The sequence below is a fragment of the Phyllostomus hastatus genome, unplaced genomic scaffold, assembly GCF_019186645.2.
Source record: "Phyllostomus hastatus isolate PE091 unplaced genomic scaffold, TTU_PhHast_1.1 phas_scaffold_216, whole genome shotgun sequence".
Lineage (NCBI taxonomy): Eukaryota > Metazoa > Chordata > Mammalia > Chiroptera > Phyllostomidae > Phyllostomus > Phyllostomus hastatus.
The window spans coordinates 21,023,815-21,051,148 of NW_025334018.1; the positions used below are offsets into that span (position 1 = coordinate 21,023,815).

Consider the following 27,334-nt stretch of genomic DNA (forward strand, 5'->3'; position numbering starts at 1 on the left):
TTACTTTTTGATTCTGCAGGCTCTCTGCTTTACAATTAATTAATATTTACAGAGTTAATATTTAAGAAAAAGTAATTATTTTTCAGTGCTTTAATTTTCTCATAGAATAATTATGTGTTAGCTGCTCCCCCCATATTCAAATAGTACCAATCCAAATAAAAAATATAGTTAATTTCTGATTTAAAATATTTTTATTTTCAGAGGCCAGAGAGCCCATGTTTGTACACTCAAAAATTACTAAATATTTATTAGCAATGAAAGGTTTTCAGAGATGAACTTTGAAAATGCCATGCATTTAGGTCAACACGCTGTTCCTAATGCACCGGTGGTGGGAGTTCAGCTCCCCTGCAGGCCGTCCTCCAGCTCTTGAGGGCTTTTCCGTTGTTAACGTTTGTTCCTATGGAAACTCACCTCCCTGGCCCTCTCCTCTCTCCATCTTTTCAGCACGTTCGCCACAGGCTGCAGGAGGGCCAGAGGGCAACCTGAAGCACTTGTACAGCCACCTCTTAGAAGGTTTGACAGGTGCGCGTTTCCTCTCAAAGGTTCTGCACCCACATTGCCAGACCCGCACACCTGGTATTGGCTATGCCCGATGCTCCAGGCCGCAAGAACCCAAAGAATTTCTCTGACCTGGTCATGGAGCGACGCCGCGATGGCCTTCCGAGGTCTGGCAAGGCAGGTCTGGAAGGGGCCAGAGTGAGGAGAGCAGAGCTGGGGGCCACGGGGCGCGCTGGGCGGTTCAGCTCTGGGCCGGTGTGGACAGTAGCCCCTGCCCTGCCCCCGGTGCCCACTGACGAACACGCCGATTAGACATGGGCTGAAAGCTCGGTGCAGAGATGGAGAGAAATCACGTCCTGGCCGGTCATGGATGTTGGAAGGGGTCCTTGTTTGTTCACTTTTTTTCTCGAAGACTACATCTAAAGTAGTCTTCCTTGGACTAACCCAAGAAAAATAATATCACGAATACAATGAAAACCAACAAATAAACACTTGTGTTTGAATACCAAGAAATAAAAACACCCCTGAAAAGAAGAGACATAGAAACTGAGAGCCATAAGAAAAGGTAACAGGGTGAAAACGGAAACGGAAGGGCTTAGGGAGGAAAGGAAGGACGGCAGAAACCCGGGGGGTGGGGGGGGGACCGAGGGAACGGAGATCGATTCCACAGTTGAGCGGTGGAAGAATTAAGGGTTTGAGCTGTAATGCATTCTGATGGGGAAATATCAAAGAGCCCAAATTCAACATTTTGGTGGGACTTGGACAGCCCAAGCCCCCCAAAGACTTCTGAGACCCTCTCTTCCCAGGACACTGCTCTAACAAGAACCTAAGAAAGGCGGATGGCGTGGGGAAATGGGTTTGCCCCGCGTCAGCAGGAGGTGAGTCAGGGGTTTGCTCAGCGAAGTCTGCGTGAAAGCCAAGGTGCTTGGAATCATTGAAACAATAGAAGCAAAGTGAGAAACTGAGGTAATCGATGATGTGGAACAGGATGAAGAGTTTCACTTCCTAGATTCTTTCTTCTCTGGTGACAGGAAGTTAATTTTAGCACCGAGTGTTCGCATGCTTCCCTCCTACATCAGCGATCTCCTGCGGTTACTCGGCTACGCGTGTGCGGACTCGTGGATGTGGGAGGGTGGGGGCAAAGGAAGGCGGCGGCAACAGGAATTTCACCTCGCCTTGACTCTCCTCCCCGCTGAACCCGTGTGAGAGGGACGTGCTCTGCTCTGCCACCCTGTCCCACAGTCCTCGGTGGCGGCCGGCAGAGAAGTCAGCGGGATTGGCACAGCTCTGAAAGCGGCGGTGGTGTTCTAGTGGGGGAATGTGCGGGAACACGGGACCAGCGGCCATGCCAGACATGACGAATCCGCTGGGGGCCCTGCACTGTCATACCTGATTTTGAACTTGGGAACAGCCGTGAGTGCTGACTGTCAAGAGGCCTGTTTTTAAATGATAGACTAAGTCGGTGTTTTTTATTGGCAGCTGCCTCCACAGACCTCCGGGGGGCGGAGGCGCTTGAACAAACAACTGTGGTGAGGAGACAGCCTGTTCCCAAAAATCTGGCGTGCACCATGTCAACATTTTAAAAAGATACTTCAAATAAGAAAAAGGGAAAAATACAAATAACATAAATTAGGCTTCAGAGTTTTGGAGGGGATTTCTGAGAACCAGGGAGCTGCGGGGTACAATCAAGTAGACAGCCATCACCTTCTCTGCCAAATCCTTCGTGCCTTCCTTTATGCGATAAATTCTGCTCTTTATTCGTTTTCATGATTTTTTCACTCCTAGGAGATAGAACATTCTGTATTCATCCAATTCATATATTTACTGAGCCTACTAGGCTAGGAGCTGCTTATACAGAACTTACCATTTAGTGTGGGCTAGATATTCAACGCCTTGTTAATCAAGTGGATACATAGTCCAGACTTGATGATTAAGTGAATACTTTGGTCATACACAACAAAGATCTATAAATATTCTCAAAAGGGAGAGCGAGGTTAGCCTTTTATGAAGAACGTACCCATTTTGGTGTCAGAATGTTATTCATTCATTCGCTCATTCCAAACGTATATTGAATTTCCAGCCACTGTGGTAGGCGATGTGCTCAGTATTGGGGATTTATAAATGAACAGAAGGCAGTTCTTTGCGGCCATCAGTGCCCTCCTGACACCTACCAACTGTGCGACTTTGAGTGAACCACCTCTCGTGTGTTTTCATTTTCTCGTGTGTGAAACATAGGTAATTATAGTGATTATACGTGAATGGACGCGTGATATCTTGAGGCCTCCCAGCTCTCGAGCTGTGTAAAGGTGCATGGAGATTCAGCCTTCAGGGACAAAGGGGGTTGCGAAAGGGGTGGGAAGACTCTCCAGAAAGAGAGTTAAAAATACGCCACACACGCAGACACACGAAGAAGTGAAACTGCAGCAGCCGGTGTGGACGGAGCAGTAGTGGGTGTGAGGGTCTGGGGCCGTGTTGAGAAGGCCCTGCGGCTGGTGTGACAGAGACCGGTCAGCAGCCCCGGGAGCTGTTCCCGTCTCTCCACTCGGTCGGGGAAGACGCCCCGTTCCAGCCGGGCCACCCTCCCTCCTCCGAGATGACACCCTAGCTTCTCCGCAGCCCGGCGGTCTACGGGTCCAGCACAAATAACACCCCACTTGTATTACGACATCTTTTATTGCCAAATCATAAGCACGGAGTCTTATAACATCACAATATCACACTCAAGCACACCATCTGACATTTTAGGTGAAATGTTCAAATTGAAACTATAACTTATTTCACCCATATTATAACCCTACCAAGCACACTCGAGCAGGCCTTACTTCCGCTGCGCCCTGTAGCTTGGACCAATTGGGCGAATTAAGGGCAAAGCTGCTCATCCTGGCTTCCTCCCTCCCGCCCCCACTCCTGCTGGGAAACGGTGGCAACTAGAAAAACTTTGGAAGCCGTGAGTTAAACGTGGTCACGCCACGGCTCCAGCCACGGGCTGCTTCTAGCTGGGCTGTGACGTGAAATGGAATCACAGAGCGTGTCACCTCTGCGTCCTGGCCTTTCCACTCAGTGCCAGCCCCTGGAGAGCCACTGCGGCTGTGTGTGTCAACGGCTTATTTCCTTTGGGGGCAGAGTAGTACTGCTGACTGTTGTGGAAGAGCTTGCCCAGCCATTCCCCCACGAGGGGAGTCGCGATTGTTCCCAGATTTGGCCCATTATTAATAAAACTGAGATGACTACACAGATGCCATTTTTTGTGCAGACATAAGTTTTCATTTCTGTGGGATAAGCGTCCAAGGCTGCAATTCCCGGGTGAAAAGATATGAGTATGCTTACTTTTTTTTTTTAAATAAGAAATTGCCAACCTGTTTTCCCGGGTGGTTATACCATTTTCTGTTCTCACCAGCAACGTGTGAGTGAGCCAGTTCCTTCACGTTCTTGCTAGCATTTGGTAGGATCGCTGGTTTTTTATTTTGGTCATTCTTGTACATGTACAGTAAGATCCCATTGTGCCTTTAATTTGCGTTTCCCAAATAGCTAGTGGTGTCGCTGTCCATGGGCCTTTTTGCTGTTTGCCTGCTTTGATGAAATGTCTGTTCGTATCGTTGCCCATTTTTTACCCTACCATTTCAGTCTTCAGTGTTTACTGTGTGTTGTTTTACTGTTGAGTTTTGAGGATTTTAAAATATATTTTAAATTTAACTTTAAAAATGTGGCCTGTCAAGGGAAAAGAGAAATTGGTCCTCTTCAAAATGTAGAACATTTGCTCTTTGCAAGACCCTGTTACTGGATGAAAGGATAAACTACAGAAGAGGAAAAAATATTTAAAGACCACAGAGTCAACCGAGGACTAGTAACCAGTTCTCATTCCAGGCCACTCAGATTTTTCCTTTGTTTTTTACTAATAATTATACTTTTACATTCTACATCGAAGTCCTTGACTCATTTTGACTTTATTTTTGAAAATACTGCTTTTTATAGCTTCAGAAATATCTATAACAATATCTTTGATTAAATGCTGTAGATGCAGGGCGGGAAAGGTTGAGCTGGGGATGGAGTGAACTGGGTTTTCCTGACACTCAGAGATGACAGTGTTTCTCAGAGGATGCCGCAGTCTGGAAGGTCTGATTGCGGCACAGGGGAGAAGAGGGCCTGGGGTGGAGAGTGTCTAGTATTCCTTCTGGAGGGGACAAAGCGTGCTGAGGTGATTCAGAGACAGGGAGACTTTATAGATGTACAATTGTCATAATTTTTGCTTCAAGCTCATTAGTCTGCTTGTCGGCGGGACTATTTTGAAAGCTAACATCGGGACCTACATGGATTTTTCTCCCGGGCGGTGACTGGAGTCTGAAGGAAGGGAGGGGGGAAGGGAGACAGAATGGGCACGCGGCAGGTGCGGCAGGTAGGGTTGGTGGCAGAACTACAGTTGTGCTCCGTTCTCTCCTCTCCTGGCATGGCACACGCACGCACAGTTAGGGGCTTTCATCAGCTTACAATTGTATGGGCAGAAATCAAACTCACTTCTTTTTAAAAAATATTTTAAGTTGGTTTATTGATTTTAGAGAGGAAGGAAGAGAGGGGAGGAGGCATGGAAACAGAGAGAGAGAGAGAGAGAGAGAAAGAGAGAGAGAGAGAGAGAGAGGTGTTGTTCCACTTACGGATGCGCTCATTGGTTGACTCTTGCACATGCCCTGACCAGGGATCGGCCCCTCAACCTTGGCATATTGGGATGACGCTCTAACCCACTGAGCTACCCGGCCAGGGCCTAGAAGTCATTTCAATGTCAGAGGGCTCATCTATATTCTCTTATAATTAGCAAGCATGCTCACCAGGGATTCCCTCCATCTGGGTCTCACCTGTGATAACTCACACTGTTCCAGAAGTCTGTGTTTTCTTCAAACTGGAGCAATTGACTGAGACCATTGGAGAAGATTTCTACGCAGTCGAGTCAGGAGACGCACTGCGTGAGCAGTGGGAATGAAATATCCCGTCACAAACAGACTGCAATCCGATTTCCAGGCCACAAGTTCCCTTCAGATCAAACCATTTCTTTTCTTTTGATGTCCTTCAGTTATAGTATTTTCATTAAATTACTCTCTAAACTGTGCATGGATTTGCACACCCCCTTTGAACTATAGTATGAAATGACCCACATATATTGAGTAAAGAACTTGACCTGCAAAAAGCAGAAATAACGCGGCTCCCAATGATAGTTCTTATGTTTATAACACAGAATCCGCTCACCGGACACAGTGTGACAAAGGGACGAGGACCAGGGTCCTTCTGTACAGTCACCTGTTTTGATAGAACATGCCGTGAAGTGGTTGATGCAGGCTTTGGGCAACCCCATCGCCTTGCTCACACTAACTTTGTGGTCAAAGGTGACAATACTCATTTTGGACCGGTGAGTTTTTGTTGGGAAAAGTAGGAGGCAGAAGAAAAAGAAAAAGACTGACTATAAGATGGATTGACCCCAAAAGGAAGCCACAGGGGCGAGGCTCCGGGAGCTGAGCAGGACGAGGACGGGACGCCGTGGACACCACTTGTTCCCGGGGAGCAGGAGGCGGAGCTGACTCCATGACACGTAACTCACAGAGGTTTCACTCTCTGCATGAAAGACGTGATAGACGTTTAGAAATGACTTCAGGACATCCTTTAGAAAGGATAATATAGCTGACTGCCCCCATTGTAGAGATAAAAATTCAAGACCCAGAAAAGCTGAACATTGTATATTTCAGGCACTATAAGATACACATGGCTTCTCACTTGTGAATGGTCCCCAAAACATACTGGTCCCTAAAACCGGTATGTTTTGCTCAGTTCACGGCATCCTATAGTGGCTTTGGCCAGGTGGCCGTCATGATGCAGTTGCCTGGGATCATGAACTTGGCTGCTGTTGGGTGATTGTATGAACTTGGTGGCTTTACTGGGCAATGGTGACTTCACGTTCCAGTCAGCGAGCCACTTAAGGATCCTCTGAGTAAAGCCTTAAGTCCTGGCTGCGGTGTAAAGACGTGTGTGAGCACCTTTGAGGGGGTGGCGTGAAGCATCAGCGTCAGCACTTACACAACAGGGGTCCCTGGCTTGGGAAGCGGTCCTGGGGTTAACCGTGAAGCATTCTTTTGAGGAAGACCCAGCCCAGAGGGCGACAATCTTGGGGAAGATTTGTACGTCAGCTACTCTTACTGAAATATCGATTCAGGGAAATTGGCCACGACGTGCCCATATTTTCATTTCTTTTTTTTTTTTTAAGATTTTATTTACTTATTTTTAGAGAGGGAAGGGAGGGAGAAAGAGAGAGAGAGAGAAACATCAATGTGCGGTTGCTGGGGGTCATGACCTGCAACCCAGGCATGTGCCCTGACTGGGAATCGAACCTGCGACACTTTGGTTTGCAACCCGTGCTCAATCCACTGAGGTACGCCAGCCAGGGCCATATTTTCATTTCTTATACTCTACAGTGTTGCTATGTGAATAATTTATGTCTGAATAAGCCTAAAAGAACTCCTTTAATCTGCATACAATAAAAATTCTGAATGATAAGGAAATATTACGTCCTGGTTTGATGAACTTTTTTTCCTAGTGCAACAATCTTTCTTCTAAACTATTATAAATATAATCAGCTCTGGCTCATTCTTATTTCTTCATCTGTTTTCCTCTAAGCCAAATTATTATCCATTCACACATACTACAAAGTAAAAAAGGACCCCCAAACGTTCCAACTTTGGTGAAGAAATCTAATCTTTATTTCTATGATGTTAGCACAATATACTCACACAATAGCTGTGATCTGTACTTAACAAAATACGTTATAGCACTGTACAAACTTTATCAGTTTGGAAAACATTGCGTAACATTTTATTAAACACAATACTTTATATATATATTATATATACTTTCATAATTTTATTTACTTTAAAAAGATAATTAACTCTCTTTATTCAATACTTGGTTTTATCAGTAAAGCACAGCCTAACACAGGAAAAAGTGCTCTCGTTAGCAAATAAGATCAATAGAACCCTAAGAAGAGATACCACCTATTAGTCTCATTGACGTTTAAATTAAGGTACCAGTGGAATGTAAACAAATTTTTCATAATTACTTCTTTTTACAAAAGATGTGTTATCAAATATACATGCAGAGGTCTGAGTTCTAGCCACTATCGTTTTATTTCCTTAACAATGTGGTACAATTTAAGTCTTTAAAAACTGTAGCCTTTGGCACTTTGAGTAGAAAAAGAATATATCAATATTCATGTAAAGAAAAAGAAAGTCAATGACTAGAGAAGTACTTTAAAACCTTTTGTTAAGAAGTAGGAAAGATTAGGAAATGCCGCACGGCACCTGAAATGCTGCAGCTAGCTGTGTTGCTGTCTCCGGAGCGCTAAAACCAGCCCGCCTTCCTCTGCGGGGGCGGCCGGCGCCGGCAGAGGGGTAGTGGCGTAGGGACCGGTGAAGGCTGCGTTTCAGTACCCCCCCCTCCCGCCCCCGCCTCTCTGAGAAGGACACCGCCACAGGGGATGTGGTCGAATCTGTGTTTTATTGCCAGTTTTCGAATCTGCTGGTTTCAGCTGAACCCCTACTCCCTAAGGAGGAGGTTGGTTGCTCTGGAAAGCTCTGCCCCTTTCCTGCAGGAGCGATAAATGTGGGGTGCCCTCATCTCTAAACGGCTCCTTCCGCTCACTCTGAAAACTACCCCCAGGTCAACATCACGCTTCATCGTGACCTCGGATCCTGGTGGCCATCCTCACGTACAGACTAGAATTCTTAAGAAATGATGTAGGAAAAATCTTGTGCTAAACTCCAAGAACCAAATACTTCTTTATATTTAAACTAATTTTTTTTACGTTGGAAACACCTCAAAATGTTTTGTTTTCATCTCCTTTTTGAAAATACTGTGTTCTTTGATCTAGGCTCAAACCTTCACTAGGGACAGATAGCAAAAACTGTCGTTTGCACACGAAGCCCTAAAACCGTGCCTATTTAGATATTTTGCAGAAATACATTCTTTGTTTATTCTGCGAGATACTTTTATGAACAATTTGCATATTTTTCAGATTCTACCTGTTGGCGTCCAATGAACAAAAGTAGGGAGGAAGGTACAACCCACTTCTGGTGGCTCTAATTTACCAGTTGTCAGCATGTCAAAAAAAGTTAATGATCTGGAACTAAATGAAGTTTTGGGGTTACTTGTTAAGATAGCAACTAAGCGAGCTGGCGACGTAACCCATGATGTCAAGTTTTGGTTCACATTTCTTGTTTATAAACTCACAGCAATATATGTTGCTCAAGGAGTATTGACTATTACTTTCACTTAAAAACAGAAGAACATATCTATAACATCCAACAAATTTAAAATTCCATAAATAAAGTAGAAGCCATAAAATACAGAATAGGGTCGCAACTGTTTCAAAAGATTCTCTTAAAACAACCTAGTTTTTAAGTTGTGCAGTTTGACCCACCAAAAACCAGTTTCTTTATGAGCAGCGCCTACACATAAATAAAAATGAGCAGAAAACAACTGCAGAAAAGCACTAGCTGTTCCCTTGGGCTGAAAATATTCCTACACAAATTTTGTTGTTGAAGAAAGCATCGCTTTGGGAAAAAAAAAAAAAACCACCCAAAACCCATACAGAACCTTTTCGCGTTTGGGCTGTGACCGAGCCACTACGGGGAAGCCTCGGGGCCCTACTCCACCACGAAGCAGCCAGCATCTTCCTGGCACGGCAGCATTTCTCTGACGAGGGACCGCACACACCACGAGTTCACAGCTACAGAGGACCGGAGAGTCGACATGGGGGATGAACTATGCTAACCAGCACCGCCCGCGCGGAGTGCCAGTGCACACGATTCTGCAGAATGGATATATAAAACTGCATGGCCTCTGCCGGGGGGGCACCTGCTCGGGATCCCCACGGCTAGTTAGAAAGAAAAACCCCTCACGTTGGCACGTTCAGGAAGGAAAGGAGTACACATGGAAGGAAACCGCTGGCTTTCGAGACTGCCCTCGGCCAACCTTCGAGTCTGAAGACAGGTCTTAGGAGGAGACTCCCCGCTGTCACATTAGTTGGGCTCTCGCATTGTGCTTTTCCCTCCCCTTGATGTGAATGTACAAGCCTGACGGTCACAGTTCTCCAGAGTCATCGAGTCCCGGGCTGACCGTGGCGGATCTGGTTGGATGAGAGGTTTCCCCAATTTGTTGGAACAGAACGCAAGGAGAATCATCAACCCGTGGTCTTTTTGTGGGGGGGGGGATGCACCCAAATGATTGAACAGACATCATGGCTCAGTCCTTGTAAGCCCGCGTCGGGGAGGTCCCTTTATAGAAGATATTCCTAGTGTTTTCGGGGCTGCTGCTTCTCTCGGGGATCAGGATGATGTTGCCTTTCCTCCGGAGCGTGGAGTCGCGCGAGGAAGAGACGGACAGCGTCTCGGAGCCCATCTCGCTGCCCTCCACGGGGGTGACGCGGATGGTGGCGATGCCGTGGTGGTGGTGGTGCTCGCTGCCGTCGATGTTGCTTCTCTTGCGGTCTCCGGACCCGAAGCCCTCTTTCAGGGACTCGCAGCTCTCCGAGTCCCTGTTGAGGTCGTTGAGCTCGTAGGTCTGGCGGAGGCTGCCCTTCTCGGGGGCCTTCCACTTCCAGGAGCCGCTGCCCTCGCCTTCGGTGGATGGGATCTGGATGATGGGCCGGTTGTTCTCCGGGTGGGCCTCCACGCGGACGATGCCGCCGGGCTCGTGGTCGGTCAGGGTCTTGTAGCGGATGGAGCCAGTGCAGGAGACGGTGCTGCCCTCCGTGTTCTTGGGGCTGCTCTGCAGGACGCCCTGCTGCTTGGACATGGCGATGACCTGCATGATGCGCGGCTGGCTGTTGCTCCGGTTGCACGCCACGGTCTTCTCCGCCGCTTTCAGCCACTTGGCCCGAGCCGAGCTGCTTTTGGGCGAGGCGCCCACGGTCTCCTGCGTCTCCTCGGGGATGTGCACGAGCTGCGAGGACCCAGGCCGGGGCTGGATGGACACCCTGGCGCCCCCGGGCATGCTGTTGTTGCAGCCGGCGACCGCGCCGGGCTGCAGCTTGAGGTACTGACTACCGGGGCCGTGGGGCTCTCCGTTGACCCCCACCCTGGACGGCTCTGAGCTGGACCTCATTTCTATGGATCGGGGCGGCGACTGCCCAGGCTCGGTCTCGATGACCTGCAGGGACAGCTTCCGGCTTTCATTCTTGCTCTTCCACTGGGTGAGCAGCTGCTTGGACCGGGCAGAGTCCATGGAGGCGTGGATGCTGGTGTTCCTGCGCACGGGGTCCTCCACGGACGGCGTGCTGGCCCGGGGCAGGGTGTTGCTGAACGTCACCATGTTCTCCTTGCCCATGGGGCTGCGCGGCGTGATGATCTCCACGTCCGCGTTCGCCCTCTTGAGGTTGGTCAGCGAGCTGGCGTCCCGGGGGTTCCGGGCGAGGATGCCCTCGGTGTGCGCGATCCCGTCGCTGCTGCTGCTGTTCTTGGCAGCCAGCACCCGGCTGGGGTCCTGGTTGAGGTCCGACAGGGACCGGAGGGCCTCTCGGTGCTGGAACAGGCTCTCCTCGCTGGGCAGGAAGTTCCCCACTGCGTACAGGCCCTGGCGTGGAAGGCAGACCATGAATACCGCGCTGAACCCGCGCTTGCTCGCCCTGGCCCCACCCCGAGGACCCTGCACCCCCCATTAATAAGGTAGGAGCTCACTAAACACTGCCGGCTAACCCAGATAACAAAACCCCAAGAACCTCCACCCCTGGGGAGGTAGTTTGGAAGTTACACCACAAGTCACCGTACTGACTGTTGGAGAATTCCGAGCCCGTGATTTTTTTATTGTTAGTTGGATTTTCTCTCCTCTCTCCCTCCCACTGGATGCTTTTTCTACCTTCAATCCTCTGATGTTTTCAAAAGAAAAGTTGGACAAGGAGAGATAGAAACACATCCTCCTGCTTTTCAAAGCAATTCCATTTTCTGGGTTTGGGACTCTCTTCTTGAGTGACACCTCAGACTTTTGATCACGCCTCAGGAGGGGTGCGGAAGAGGTGTGGAAAATACAGAACAACTAATCGCTCACAGGACAGGACACCGGGTTCTGCCACAAGGTCAGAAACGTGTGGCTGCAACTCCCATCGAGCACGGTTCCACGTGTTCCGCTCCGGACAGAGTGTTCTCGGAAGACGGGGCGGCAACCGTGCTCGAGGGGGGGCCACGCTCTTTCCCGATTTACACTCGCTCTTGGGGAGGGAAGGAATACGTGACCAATTTAGTGCTATATTACACGACCTCTGAGCCACGTTTTATTTAATCCTGTCTTCACACGCAGGTTTCTTGCCTTTGATTCGGGGGATAACATTTTGGAAGAGGCTAAAGTTCAGATTCAGAATCTCTACCCTTCCTGTGTAGAGGGCCCAACCCCTGCTGGGCTTTCGGTGTTTGAGGCGCTTGGCTTAGAGACAGGAGCGAGCGTGGAGTCCCACCGGTGTGCTGATTTCAGTGGAGGGTAGCCCCTGTGTCCCTTCCCAATCACACCAAAAGGATCCCGTGGGTTTAGCATTTATAGAGCTACCTAACAATTTACAAGGGCATTAGCTCAGAATGGATGCATTTCCAATTTCAGGGCTCAGGGTGCAGATGGGAATGGCGGGGAGTCCAGTCTCTGCCTCTCCAACTCCCTCCATGTCTGGTTCAAATCGTCTAAATGATATCTGCCTGCACTCTTGCTGCCCGAGGTCCCAGGATGAGCGGCCCCCACGTAACGTCACCTTCATAATTGTATTTAAATTGGTAAGTTTAGGAAAGTCCTCCACTAGACTGTGAGCAGCTGCAGAGAGGGGGGCGAAAGTAGTTTTTAGTTGTTTGTATGGAAAATAATACAATAATTAATAAATAAACTCTTGTTTCACATACTCACAACCGTAAACCTACTTTGGCCTGCCCCTGTATTTTTATTAGTCTTTGCACTGTAAACTCCTTGAGGATATATATATCTTCTTTCTCACCCTTCTGATGTTCAGTGTAGCACTGGGCACAGACAGGATATTGTGCGAATGTAAAGTGCACGAGTGAAATGGAGCACAAGGCCAGGCTTGAGACCCCACACTCGCCGGGTCTGTTGTGTCCAGGGGCTACCTCTGTGCCGTTGGGCCAGTTATATGACCTTCCGCTCGAGCTCCACTTCCACTAACTTCACTTCCACTGATACTCACTTTCCTTATCTCTGAAACGGTGCTTGTCCCTGGCCCGTGTGGGCTGCGTGCGCGAGGACAAGATGCAACGATCCTCACGGTTTCTGGCCTACGGTCAGAGTTTACTAAGTCGTCCTGCTGAAAGTCGGGTGTGTGATTTGGCTTAGAACGGAGATGCACCCGGAGATTTTCTCGTGAATACATATTACATTTTAAGCGAATGATCCCGGGGCAGAGTGTTCTGGGCATGTTTTCCACTGTACGCGGTGGTTCGCCGACCAGGAGCGGCGACGCGACGCGGTTACCAAGTAGAGAGCGATCCCTCCTCCGATCAGGAAGCCGCAGTAGACGTCCACGGGGTGGTTCTTGTACTGCGTGATCCGGGTCAGCCCGCAGATGATGCCGCAGATGATGAACGTGAAGACCAGCAGGGGCTTCAGCAGCTTAGAGGAGTCCGTCAGCGTGGAGTTGAAGTACATCTTGCGGGCGGGAGAGAGAGGCGGGGTCCGTGAGAGCGGGCACCTCACGGTCACGTCACCGCCAGACAAAGAGCTGGACTCAGCAGCCTCGCTGACCCCCTCTACGGCGATTTTACCACCGTCCCGTCCCCCCGGCCGTTTCTACATTGTCTGCTTGAGGGAAAGGAAATGCAAGACAGATCTCATCAAATAAATAACCTCGTTTAAGTACAGGGAAGTTTAAAAAAATGGAAGCAGCACAGTTAGCCAGACAACTGCGTGGCCTCCGTGCCACTTGTCACAATTTTCAGGTCACAATTTCTCTCACGTGAGCCCTCGCGAACTGCTGCGCTGATCAGGCGTGACGACAGTTCACTGGACGGCGTTTATCAGATCGACGCCGACTTAGGACTCGCAGTCACCCCCGAATCACGGAGAGGAAAGCTTGCGCGTGTACGTATGTGTGTACCTAACAATTCTTTCAGTGTCGGAATCTATACCGTTCACGTGGCTCACAATACCCTCCCGTGAGGTGTACTATTACAGTAAGGGGTTCCCAGGCTAACTAAGTACCTGACTGTGTAGAAGAACTACTTTACTGTTCCAGTGTTTATAGTAGCATCTGCTCCCTTCCTCTGATGCCTGCTGTTGAAGGACCGCTGTGCTCGACTCCACTGCTCTGCTGTTTATTACCCGGCTACATGATGGGATTAGTGGGAGACGAGACCCGCCCCCCCACTTCCCCTAGGACACGGACTGGCGAGGGAGACCTGGTTACTCACCGAAACGTACACGGCAGCAAAGGCAGCGAGGGTCGCGTGCTGAGAAGGGAATGATTTTCTGCCAAAGGAAGACAGTCAGATTATGACTCTGGTTCCGACACACTGCTGACAATCACCTCGGGAACAACGGCGCGGTTAAAACCTTCAGCCGAAATGCCACAAGGCCATAGGCAATAACTAACTTCCGGTGTCTTTCCTGGAGAGTGAGCTGAATGATAGAATAGGCAAGCTCACCACCATCAGTGCTGAAGACTAGTGCTGATGCGCTCTCCAGTAGGAAACGCCGGCCTTGTAAGGCGTCCCCCCGTGACAGCCCTGGAGCGCAGGCTGAGAGCGGACACAGGCGGGAAGACATTCCGATTGTTCTTTGGTGCGAGAATTATGCCGGTTTAAAGTACAAGTTCATAAAACCCTGGATCTTAAAGCTTTCAATTTTTTCCATGCTCCCAAATATATGGCTTCATTTACATAAAATGTTAAGGCAAAATCATTTTCTCACAGCAATGGGTCTAAATGTGTCTTTTACACTCTACCAAGCATAAGGAAAATCTAATTTTAACAAAATGTTTCTCTCTGCATGGCACTGTAAAATGTTATCTCAAAAATCTCTGAGCTTCTCGTGCAGTCGAATAATTTAAGAAGCAGGGAGAGAGAGGAGCTCAGGATAGGGAGAGAGACGCTGGAAAAGACAGACAAAAGAAGGATAGAAATTTTTTTAATGGTTAAAAAAATGGAAAAATAAAATTCAGTTATAATGGTGTCCTTCTAAGTATTTGGTACACAATAAAGAAGGTTACCATTCAGCCCTGGCTGGCGCAGCTCAGTGGATTGAACGCGGGCTGCGAACCAAAGCATTGCAGGTTCAATTCCCAGTCAGGGCACATGCCTGGGTTGCAGGCCACGACTCCCAGCAACCGCACATTGATGTTTCTCTCTCGCTCTCTCTTTCTCCCTCCCTTCCCTCTCTAAAAAATAAATAAATAAAATCTTTAAAAAAAGAAGGTTGCCACTCAATAAAGACAAGATAATGTAAAAGGACTGAGAAAGAATAGAGGACGTAGGTCATAAATGGAGGTTGAAAGCTATTGAATGGACCACGAGAACCTGAAAGTGTGTAATTACATAATATCAGGCTCTGTTTCTTTAAGTGTACTTACTAACCTATTTTTGACTCTCAAATTGATCTCTGGGAAGTCACTGAATGACAAATAAATTCTTCTAACAATCATTTATGGCCCTCCACCCTTCTATAATTTATTGTGAACTTCTAAGATACCTCTTGCCATAAAAGTTATCTTTTACTTTATTGATTGAAAAAAAATGTCATGCATTGGCTGTTTCTTGAGTTTTTCTGTCTCCTGTTCTTTGAACTGCAGGGGTAGAAGCTATACAGATCTTCTGGGTTTATTCACAGAAGACACATCTCCCAAAAGGAACATTCATAGGATTTAAAAAATAAATAAAACATACAATGAGAGGTAAATGGCACAGATATTGAGTCTTCTTCCCCTGAGGCCAACACAGGGCACCTACTGACTGGAAGCCACGGCTGACTATAAATATCCTAAAACCAACCAAGTGCGGTAACCTAGAGCCATGAGGAGTACGGGGCGGATCGCAAAACAGGAGCCAGGTTTGGCGGCAGGAAGATTGGAGACAGAACGTGAGTCTGAAATTTGGAGACAGAGGGGAAGATTTGGCATGAGCCACCCATGGTGTCCTTACTAGAGAGGTGACTGATTTGAGAAGAAAAATAAACCCAAAAGCGTCATGACCGAAAGACGTCCGCCTAAGGGGACACCTCCGCCGTCAGCGAACAACGCAAACGCGAGACCGAGCGCTCGAACCCTCGGTGTCCCACCTGCCGCTGTTGATCACCGTGAGGTCGGACCCTGAGCAGATGTCTTCCACGATGTAGGAGTTCTCCTTGCAGGACACGTTCAGGGAGGTGTAGTTGGGTTTGCACACCGTCAGGAAGTACGGCGCCTGGTAGCCGGTGCACAGCTGGATGATGTCCGTGATGAGGGCCGTGGAGCAGAGTCCAAAGACGTGCACACCTGTGGGCACGGGCGGGGGTGGGGGGGAGCTGTCACCATGCGCTCGCGGGCCCAGGCCTGATGCTGGGCCGCCGCCAGCCCTGCTCCCCGCACAGCGGCAGGACGGCCCCCCAGCCTGCCCAGCCTGCCGCGCAGTCCTCTTCTCCCAGCTTACCTCCAGAAGACAACGGAGAACACCCCCAAACTTCTAAACAGATACCTGGGGTCAATATAATGGCCACGAGTGTCTTCAAAGTGGCAGTTTCAGGTTTGGGTATTTTGGCCAGTTTGGTTAAACAAGGCCAATTCTCAATATTATTAACCACAAGTCACTTGTGGGCCAAACACCTGGGACAGGCTAAGGTGACCAGTCGCATTAAACGTGGGGAAGGAAGCAAAGTTAGGGGTAATTTTACGTTGCTCGGCCTGTTTGAGCGGCCAGCGCGCTGTCTCCCCAGCAGTCCCGAATTCTAGTCGCAGCCGCCAAGCCCCAAAGAATGGGTTTAAACTCCCTGCAGGCTGCAGTCACACCAGGAATGCTGACCGAAGCGGAGACAAGGGCGGGGGTCCCTGTCGTGGACACAGTAATGACACCCTGGGCACAGGGCCGGGGGAGTCGTCCCGCACGTTTGGAGGTCAGAGACAATGTTCTTGTATCTCCTGGTCCGGATTCTGCCTTTCGTCTCTTAGGGTCGGACTCCAAGCGCGTCTCACGAGCCCCGATGGATGCTCACGCACTCGGACACCATTCCTGCTCTGGTCCCTGGCCCGGGCTCACCCGCGGGCGTCCGGCTCTGCTCACACGGGCGCGATCTGAGCCCGCCTGCTTCCCCTACACGCCTCAACACGTCTCAGCACCCTGGGTTCGCACTGACTCACCAGCCCGGGCTCTCGGTTGGAGAGGGACCAGGGCGGTTCATCGGGGGACTCGCTCCGGCCCAGCATCGCCCGCCTGCTCGTGTCCCCGCTGTGAATTTTCCTTCTCTGCTTCCCGTCACCTAGCAACCACTCTGCCCAGTGCTTCTCCACACACGCGCCCGGCATTCTGGACTCAGGACCTTTGCTTCCACCTCCCAGGTCCTGGCTGCACGTGAGGTCTTAGAGAGGGGTGCGGAAAGGGGGGAAGCGCACCCACTTTTACCTTTGGAGAGGGATGCTCTCCAGCCCCGCGGAGGCCGGGCTCGCCGACTCCGGGACCTGCTCCCTGGGGGGGTTGGGGGGAGGTGGACCGTCCTCACGGTCGGAGGCTGTTCAGGGAGTGCGCATGCCCCTTTCCTGTGGCGTTTTGTTCCATTAGGGAAAGCTGTCTCTGAGGTCAGCTCTATGTCCTGAAGATTCGTTTCCTGGCCTCAGTTCATGACCCTGCCAAGGGGCCAGTTCTCATCTCACTGCCGTGCTGAGACAGCAGAGTCTGGGCCGTGATTTAGACCAGACTTTTCCTCTGGTGGGAGAGACGGTTGTATTGAATCACCCACTGGGTACTGGGTGAAGCTACCCATTTCTTGGAGACAATGGGCAAAATACCTTTCTACTGACTTATTGGGAATGAACGGAAAACACTTGCGTTGGTGCGATGCCCTGGGCTTCTCAACTTACTTAACGAAACAGGCCTGTGACTCCAAGAACATGAAGACATTTCCATGCCAACCAGGGGAGGTGAGGGTTTAGCTACTGGTTGATTCAGATGCTGGTTAGCAGGCCCGTGATTTCCTACAGCTCCATAGAGTCTGGGAGGTCAACCGAGAGGAGATGACCCAGGAGAGATAGCCGTGATGCAGGACTATATAGCGACATTTTATGTGCCGTGATTTCTGGATGAGAATGTTCCGGGACAATTGAAATGGAACCATGGATGTGGCTGAATCATTTCTGAAGAGTTATCCATTCCTACTGGCCTGCCGACATTTATTCTCCACTTTAAAAAGTGAACACTGATCCAATGAAACTGTTTTAAAGTGGACTCATGCTTCCACTAGAGCTGCTGAAATGCGCGGCGTGTTAGCTCTCAAAGCAAGGACCATCCCCGCAAATAACACAGCTCAGATACAAAGCCCCAATTTGGGTGTGGAAACAGATTTTTCTTTCTTTCTTTCTTTCCCTGGTATAATGTAAAGCTCATCCTGTACCTGAAACCGCACATCTAAATTATAGCTTTGAAGACTTAATCTCTGTAATTAAACATAACACTTCTGTTTGAAAAACACATTTCCCTTCTCTGCGGTTCCCACACCCACCCACGAATCTGACGGCTCGTCGAAGGAAGGAGTTGAAGTTGCAGCCTCCGGCGTTAATGTTGGGCTCCAGCCCCACCCCGTTTCTTCGCTTGGAGAGGCAGCAGTACAGGATGCCTTCCCCTACCATGATCTGCAAAGACAAGAGGAGTCACAGTGGGCTCGGTGGGTTCACATGAGGTCTAAGTTACCTCTTAACACGCTGCCAAGTGGACAAGGTGAAGATGCATTTTCTCAATAGCATTAGGAACGCAATCCATCTCTCCTAAGCAGACAGGGCACTGGGAAGGGCATGGGCGGGCTCTTGTGAGCGCCTCCCCCTGGTCAAGGGTGCAATGGCATCGGCCAGCTTTTGGCCCTCTGGCCCGCCGCCTCTCTGGCCCGTCCTGTGTGGGAACAACCCACGCGTGCCCATTCAGCACTTGGAATTCAGCTGCCGCAGTTAAGGAGCTAAATTTTTATTTCCTTTCTTGGTATTTCATGATGTAAAATTTGTATCAATCTAGGTTTCAAGTGAAGTAGCCCCCCATGTAGCTACTAACTGTCTTACTGGAGAGTCTAGGTGCGCAGGGACTTGTGGGTGAGACACTTCAGGGCGATTAAAACGGAATCACTGACGTGGCTGAGGCCATTTCGGAAGGGTTACCTGTTTGTACTGAGTAGTGTTTCCCGGGCATCAGCTATGGAGAAAATGTGTTTGCAGTGGACAGAGATCCGGAATGCGGTGCCAGAAAGACTCTCCTAAGATGGGGACCCTGCACTTGCTGGAGGAGTCCATGACAGAGGACACCAGGGAGGGAACTCAGTGTAGTTAGGCCGAAACTAAATTGTGTTCCCTTGTTTGAGGCCCCCCGGGCACCTGTCCTTCCCGCTGGCATGGTTGATCAAAGTGCACGTCAAAGCTCCGCCTCCTGTTCTCTCACTCTCCGTGACCCTCCGAGGTCACGGTGACCCTCCCTGTGCAGCCCAGCACCTGGCACCGTGGGCCTGCGCTGTCACCGTCGCTGTGGCTCATCTCCCCGGGCCTCCGGGCTGTGAGTCACTCTGGGGAAAAGGAGCGAGATCTGAAAGCCTGGGTTTTATTTGTGCAAAAAATCTAAAATATTTGGGATTACTGTGCCTGAGAGGCTGTTGTGAAATTAGAATTGATTGGTATGGACCTGTGGAGAGGAGGAAGGGAGGGTTACAGAGATGCTGGCGGTCCCTTCAACAGACGCCGCCACGTCACTTTTCGAGAGGATAGCCGTGCTCAGGCCAGAACATGTTTTCCAGGGAAAGCCTCCCAGTGGTCAGTACTAGTTTAACATTTATCTTATGGCGCATTGAAAATGACAGACTTTTAAAAACTCACGGCAGGGATCCTATGGCTTTCCGTCTCACGTGTTCCGTCTGCTGCATGTAGTTCTATAGGTAGTATGGTATGTGTACAATGATAAAGAATCTTAATTTGTATAAAGAATGATATTCTTAATGAAACTCTACCAATAAGCGTACGTGTTGAAAATCATGTGGCATACATGATGAACTTTTAAGATCAATTGTAGAGTAATCAGAAGATTTTTTTTTTCCAAATCATGGAACATTGAGCTAGTATCTGCCTTGAAAAATATCCACATTATCACTGTCAGTTGGGCAGGGAGACACAGTAGGTTCTGTATTCGGCCTGACGCACCCCACGCAGAGAATAGTGTAATGTTCTCCCGAGTTGATTGTTCTAAGAAAATTGGCTGCTCCTTCCTAAAAGACATTGCCGTATGGCCAAAAGGGGCTGAGTTCCTCTTTACCTCCCCAGTAACAGCTCTGTGAATGATTTTGTTTCCTTCTTTTTAATTCATTGCTTAATTTCCTTCTCATCAGCGAGTGCTATGTTATATAAGAATTTATTTTGCACAGCGCCATTGGGAAAATGTGTCTTATCATGCAACACAGCAGCGGTTATCTCAAATGACCTTGAGAGTTCAGGAATTTTCTCTTAGCTACTCAATAGGCTGAAAACGGTTATGTCGACAGAGTGTTCTCTCACTGTCTGGCTCGAGGCTAGGCCGAGGGATGTATGGGTCAGTATTCTGACCGCACCCGAGTGTCCATCTCCAGGGGGTGCATCACTCCCCCCCCCCACAGTTCTACTCTCTCATCCTGGATCGCGAGGTCACTGCATGGATTTTCAAAAGGATGCAATCTGGTTTGAGGACAGCATCTCCTGGGGGGGGCGGGGGAAGGGGAGACGCTCCCGGTGTATTTCCGGATGCGCCCGCCGTCTCCTCGCTTGGAACGGGGCACGGCTCACCTGCAGGATGGGCTCAGGGACAACGATCTGTTGCCATTATCAATGCTAGGGAGAAACGGTTTATGACAAGGACCTTTCCACAATATTCTATCCATGCTGTACACAGCCGCAAAGAAACAATGGGATTTTTTTTTGCGTGTCCAGTGTCATGGACAGGATTCTGGGAGAGAGTCCGAGGTGACTCCGCCCTGGGGCAGGTGATGCGGGGAACTAGAAGGCTCATTATTATGCAGGCCCCGCCCTGGGCGTGGCCACCAGTGGGAGGTCTCACACTGCAGGAAGTCTTTCCTGTGAATACACCGGAGAAGGCAACAAAAAGTGTCATATTTATCAGAGCACCTTTAGTGTGAAAGCTTGCAACGAATGCCTTTCGGGAATCTAACACATGTAAGTATTCTACATTTTGATTGTATAAACTCCTAAGGCTAAGGTTGCCTGCTGGGAACCGTAATCAAATTCTGATCGAATTCTCTTCTCAAATTAGGTATACTTGTCCTTTAAGAACATGCAATACAATTTTACTTCCAGGGCAAAGAACATGCACATTTTTTTTTCTGTTCACGTAGATTTCACAAAATCCTGGCCGACCCAGAGAGTCTTCTGCCTTGTTTTTCCTGCAACATAGTCTCCAGAGGACAGAACCACATGCTCATTTCCTTATCGCTCTGAAGTGAATGGAAAAGTGAATATTAAGCATGGAATGTTAGGGGCAATTTTAGAGAGATAGGAACATGCACTTTACAGACGTGAAAAGAATTCGTACAGTTTGTCTTGCAGTATCAGGAAGACAAGATATTTTTAAAACATCCCTGGGAGCCACAGGAAAAAATCTGGGGAGGGAACACCAATGAGTGACGTGTAAATCCCTGCACAAAACCACCCGCTGGTCTTCCTTTAGCCCCTGTAAGGTCCTCTTAATGGACCTCGGCGCTGAGGGGTCCCCACGTGGACAGGCCAACACAGGAAGGGCCTCTCCTCCCGCCCCTGGGTGCCGTTTCCAAGTGAAGGGCCCACTTGGCCCCTCCCCACCTCCCCCACCCCTCCGTGTGGGAACAGGGTGATGTCCGCATGAGGATCAGAGTCTATTATCTTCACGTTCGGGAAGAGTGTGTGTGGGGGAGGGGCCGGAGCAGTAGCCCGTGCAGTAAGACTAGAGACGGAATTTGGGTGTGGAACAGGAGGACCGCAGACTGCGGGGTCCGTGCCGAGGAAATGCACGTGTCGGAAGAAGGCCCTCACACAGGTAAAGGTGCGATGGAGAGAAATCTGGAAGATGTGTGATACGTGGTTGGAGGGAAAAACAGGATGTGATGTCAGCAAAAGTCAGGATTTGTTTTGTTACTGAGTTATTTACCCCAGACCTGTGAAGCCGGCGTGGGGCGCGGTGGTGCTTCAGGTGACTCGGGGGAAGTTAGAGACTCTGAGGGCGAATGTTTCCCGAGGGTCCCTCTTGTTATGGGAAGGGGCCCCGCGGGGACCCAGGCATGCATTCAGGGGGTCTCCACACCAGGAGCTGAGGGGCAGCCCCCCAGGTCTGGTTGGTGTAAGGGGGCCATGATAGACGTCTTCTTTTGTTTCTTAGGGTTCCAGAAACAAAACTCTGCCCCCCCCCCAGGAAACACCACTAAGCTGCGTGTTTAGACTTTGTTACTGGGAATGAGGGGGTCAGCGAGGCAGGAACACAGTGATGAGGCCAAGGTCATTGTCCCAGGACTCGGAGGAGTCCATGAAGGAATCGACGTGAAGTGAATAGCACTGTGGTCGGACCTGCTTTCCTGGCTACTTAATACAACCCCCCGGGGAGGAAGGGGCTGTGGGTACATGAAAACCAGCGACTTAAATGGTGATTACCAGCCGGTCTTTTCAGCAGCCTTGTGGACACGTGCTGAATTTTACTTTTGTTTCAAACAAACCAATAATTTTGCCCACTGCACGCCAACTAGGAGAAAGGCTTTCTAGTGTAATAGATTACAAGCATATATTCATTTTACTCTTGCAAAAGGGCTGGGTGATATGGATTTTTCATATGTCTTTAAAGAAATGACAGGGAAGTGCTGTTATTCTGAGTAATATGGCCCTTCCAGTATGCTTTATCGGTCCGAGTGTGCCTTATTGGTCCGAGTGTGCTTTATTGGTCCGAGCCTTGGCTACGCCTAAGGACAGCAGGAACTGTTCCGATTGCCCTAGAGTAACCGGAGCTCAAACCACTCATGAATTCTCCAAGTGTTTTGAGATCTTTTAAGTATAGTAAAGTTCCATGGAAAATTAAGCTCAAATTTAATCTTCTGAGAGCATGTGGTGTGATGTATTTGTAGTGCAAATAGCATGTTGTGATTATTTAATATAGGGGAAAATTAAAAAAAAAACAAGTCCACAGCTCCTATGAGCACGGACTTCAGAAGATTTGCTACTGATGTCTGCACCCAGACAGGCCAGTTCATCAAGGAATCTCGTAAAGACACCGTTCAGATACAGCTTTTTGACGGATAACCACTTCTTCCGACATCCAGGGGCAGGGGAAAAGCAGAGTGGGGCTCCTCCTGGTAGAAATGAATAGCACTGACCTTGAAACAAGTATATTGTCCTTGAGGCAGGATTCTGGGGGCACAAGAGATGGTGGAAAGGGTTGTCCAGTCGAATTTATTAATGAATTTATCCAAAAGTGTGTTCCTTAGGACGTTTCTGCTGGCAAACTATAAAGAACTATTGTTTCAGTTCCGTTCTAGCAGGGGAGGGCATTTCTTTATGTTATGTATTTTAAATGCAAGTGCCTTTTCTGAATCGAAAGTATTCTGTGTGTGTGTGTGTGTGTGTAAGCTGAGTTACACTCTCTTTACAGTCGTTGATACGCAGTGCTCAGAATCAATACGAAGTGCTAACCTAGTACAAAATGAAACACTAAGGGATGGCAACACACACTGTTGCTCAGAAAGGCTGTGGGCTATGTAACCATTTGTTTTCCTCGAGGTTTTCCACACTGACACACCTCGTGAGCACGTGGAAACCGTGTTCGTGAGGAAGCAGACCACGAGTGTCCTACGAGCTGCTCAAATATCACGCAGCCACAAACTCTTCTTCCAGAATGACTTATAAAAGTAAACATTAGAGAAATATCACTTCTACGATGAGATAATCTTTAACTACCCACGCCAGCAATTTTAAACTGGCAAGTGTTCCCAGGTGATGCCCTCACAGTATCTCAAAGATAGGGTCTTTCTGGTCCGAGATTCAGAGTCCCCTCTGTTTGCTTTTAACCCACTCACGGCACCGATGTGGCCCTCCCCAGCTTCCTGCGCCTGGCGGACACACACAGTGCAGGGCGGTCCTTACCGTGATCGCGGGCCCGGCAAACGCCAGGCTGAGCAACATGAGGAAGGGAATGGCCTCCTGGGTGGGCTCGATGTACGGCATGCTGAGGCTGCGGTCATAGCAGCTGAACCCCGAGTGCACGGGCTTGAAGACATCCGTGAGCTCGAGGAAGTACAGGCTGACCACGGACGACGCCAGAATAGGCAGCTGCGGGGGAGACACACGGAAGAGCGACTCAGCCTCCCACGCACGTCGCAGAACCCACGCACCGCGGAGTGGGAAGCGAGCGTGTTCTTTTCCCCCTGCTCGCACCGCGTCTGGCCAGTTTCAGAGTTGGAATCACTCAGAAGCACTATGGCTTCTGCCTCCAAAACACACCTCCGGTTCACCCCCCTCGGTCACCAGGCCGCGATGCTCTCACTCACCTGCGCTCTCGGAGCGCTCCTACCTGGTCCGCCACGCCCACTCTTACCCTCCCACGCCACCCATCCTCCCGGGACCCATCCGGGACCCATCATCCCGAGGGGCCTTCTGACCACAGTGCAGAGGAGTCGCTTCCTGCCCTGGCCCCTCCCGTGGATCCCATTCTGGCCGAGACGTCTCTCCGTGGAAATGCCAGTTTCTGCACGGTCTGGCTCTGGCCGCACTGTCTTCCGCCTTCATGCCCCCTGCTTATACCAGGCCCCAGGCCCCTGCCCACTACAGTCCGAGTGGTCTTTGCTCTTTTTTATATCAAGATATAGTTGACATGTAACATTAGATCAGTTTCAGGCATGCACCCTAATGATTGATATTTGTATATATTACAAAGTGATTACCACCATAGGTTTAGCTAGCGTCCATCACTACACAAAGTTATAAATCTTTTTTTCTGTATGATGAGAGCTCTTAAGATCTATACCCCCTTAAATACAAAATAGAGTGTTATTAACTATAGCTTCCATGCTGTACTTTACATCCTCAGGATTTATTTATCTTATAACGGGAAGTCTGTAACTTTTGCCCCCCTTCACCCACTTTGCCCACTCCCCACCCTCCGCAGGCAACCAGCAATCTGTTCTCTGTGTCTGAGAGTTCGGTTTGTTGCTGTGGTTTTAGCTTCCACGTCTAAGCAGCAGCACCCACTACTGGTCTTTCTCGGTCTCACTTATTTCACTTACAGTAACGCCTCGGGTTCCGTCTGCATCGTTGTCAATGGCAGGGTTTCCTTCTTTTTCACGGCTTACTAATATTCCATTCCGTGTGTGCACCACATTTTCTTTATTACTGTATCTATCGATACACCCTTGGGTTGCTTTCATGTCTTGTTTATTGTGAATACGCCGTGATGAGGATGCCGGGGTACAGTTCTTTTCCGGTTGGTGTTTCCATTTCTTTTTGATGTACACCTACAAATGGCGTTGCTGGACCATATCGTCGTAGTGCTATTTTTAATTTTTGAGAATCCTCCAGACTTTTCCCACAGCCGCTGCACCAGTTCCCATTCCCGCCAACAGCGCACGAGGGTCCCCTTTCTTCCACACCTTTGCCGACACTTACTCCTTCTCTTTCTGACGACGGCCACTCCGACAGGTGGGCGGTGGCCTCTCACTGTGGTTTCGAGTTGCAGTTCCCCGACGACGAGTGATGTCGAGCATCCTTTTCAGGTACCTTTTGACCATCTGTGTGTCTTCCTCGGAAAAATGCTCAGATCCTCTGCCCAGTTTTTAATCGGGTTGCTTTTTGCTGTTGAGTGACGTGAGTTCACTGTACCTTCTGGAGATGAACCCTTACAGACACAGATTTACAAAATATTGTCTCCTGCTTGGTAGGCCGCCTTCTCACCCGGCTGGTGGCCCCCCCTGCGGTGCAGAGCTTTTTTTCAGAGTGTTTGGTGTGGTCCCCTGGTCTTCCCTCCTCTCCTGTGGTCGTCAGGCTCTCTGCGGCGCCCTGGGGGCCCCGGTGTTCGCTGCTCCTTCTCTCTGGGCTGTGCCTCTCCTGGCTCTTTGGAGGACAGCTTCTCTCATCGCTTAGCGGGACCTGTCCCCACTCTCTCTCCAAGGTAGCCCTCAGTCCATCCTCCCCTCTCTACCTCATCGTCTCGCTCGGTTTTCTTCTTGGCGCTTATTGTGAATGAAGATGAGTGTGGTGATGTAATGCCTCCCTTGTTTGTTTCTCCTTCCCTCCTTGTGCCACTGACGTGCAGGCTCCGTGAAGCGACAGCCTGCCCGTGTGCTGGGTGGCCGAGGCCCCGTGCACAGGGCTTTTCCTGGCACGTGGGTGCCATGCAGCGCATCATTTCATAGAAGCAACAGACACTTACTGACAAGCGACTGGTTGAACAAATGAGTGAATCTTAATGTATAACAATAACGACACTAGAGTTACCAGGTTTAGCAAATGAAAATGCGGGTCATTGAGCGAGATTAGCATTTAAGATAAGCAGTGAATAATGTTAGTGTAAAGTGTCCCACGCACTATTTGGGAGATACTTAATACTAAAAATTAGTTTGTTCTTTCTCTGAAATTCTAATTTCACTGGATGTTCTCTAGTTTGTGTGGTAAACTTAAACTAGACACGACTTGCTTTCTACACTTTGTGTCATGGATTCAATTACTCATCCAGTCAACCTACCGCGTGCTGGGCGCTACGCGGGTGCTAATTGTAATGCGGCCAACAAGACCTGGGCTTGCCACCGTGGAGCGTCAGCTCCGTGAGGGACAGGCTTCCAGCCACGGAGAAAGTGCTGCGAACACGTGTCCAGTGCTGCGAGGCCGTGCAGCACCTGGAAGGGTAGACTTCCGGGACCCTGAGGACATGGTTTCGTTTAAGGCTTTGTTACTGGGGGCGGATACACCATTGAACAAAATAGAGCACTTTCTTTTTTGTTGTTGTTTGTTCATTTGTTTGTTTTGACACTATTGACCACCCATGATTTCTGGTTGTGTGGTTTAAACATAAATAGATTGACGAGGCAGCATGATGCCTTCTAGGCCCGAGAGAGTCCTGTACGATGAGGTGGCAGTGAGATTCTAACGCTGCAGAAACAGCAGCGGGTCCCATGGGTTTCAAGGCCCTGGAGATTCTAATATCAGCGTTTCTACTCGCTACCCCCAGTGCGACCGGGGACATATGTTTCTTAGGTCACGGTTTTCTGGTCTGTGACACAGGTGCGTTGCTGGCACCATCGTCTCAGGTGGTTGAAAGGAATAAATACAGTATTACAGCCGACACTCACCAGTACCTGGAAGGAAGGCCGGTTTATCCATGTCAGTGTTACAACAGTTGTTGCTGTTTTTGTAACTGTTGACAACAACACACTTGTCAGATGCCCGCGGTTGCACGGCGCCTCACCTGGCACTTCTCTCGGGGAGTTATTCCCTCCTCCTAACTCCCCAGCACGTCCTTTAAGGCGATTCCTGTACGCTGTTCTTCATCAGCATTCTCTGTTACAGATGAGTTCCTGTCTCTGCTCCGCTTCCCGACTAAAAGATCTCCTGAGGGCGTGGGTCTGACCTTGCTCCGTTCTATATTTCTACTAGTGAAGTACATCAGAGTGACTTCCG

At 49.4% G+C, this 27,334-nt stretch overlaps 1 protein-coding gene across 1 annotated transcript in view; it reads right to left on the minus strand.

Annotated features, from left to right (window-relative positions):
• Positions 1-7,986: 7,986 nt before the first annotated feature.
• PLPPR4 (phospholipid phosphatase related 4) overlaps positions 7,987-27,334 on the minus strand; it is a 33,829-nt gene continuing 14,481 nt past the window's right edge. Inside the window, exons 2-7 of the mRNA XM_045861635.1 lie at positions 23,810-23,995; positions 18,196-18,325; positions 15,787-15,982; positions 13,926-13,983; positions 12,991-13,164; positions 7,987-11,103 (exon numbers count right to left, since the gene is read on the minus strand). Coding sequence (XP_045717591.1) covers positions 9,775-11,103; positions 12,991-13,164; positions 13,926-13,983; positions 15,787-15,982; positions 18,196-18,325; positions 23,810-23,995 — 2,073 coding nt within the window. The 3' untranslated portion in view covers positions 7,987-9,774. The remainder of the gene's footprint in view (positions 11,104-12,990; positions 13,165-13,925; positions 13,984-15,786; positions 15,983-18,195; positions 18,326-23,809; positions 23,996-27,334) is intronic.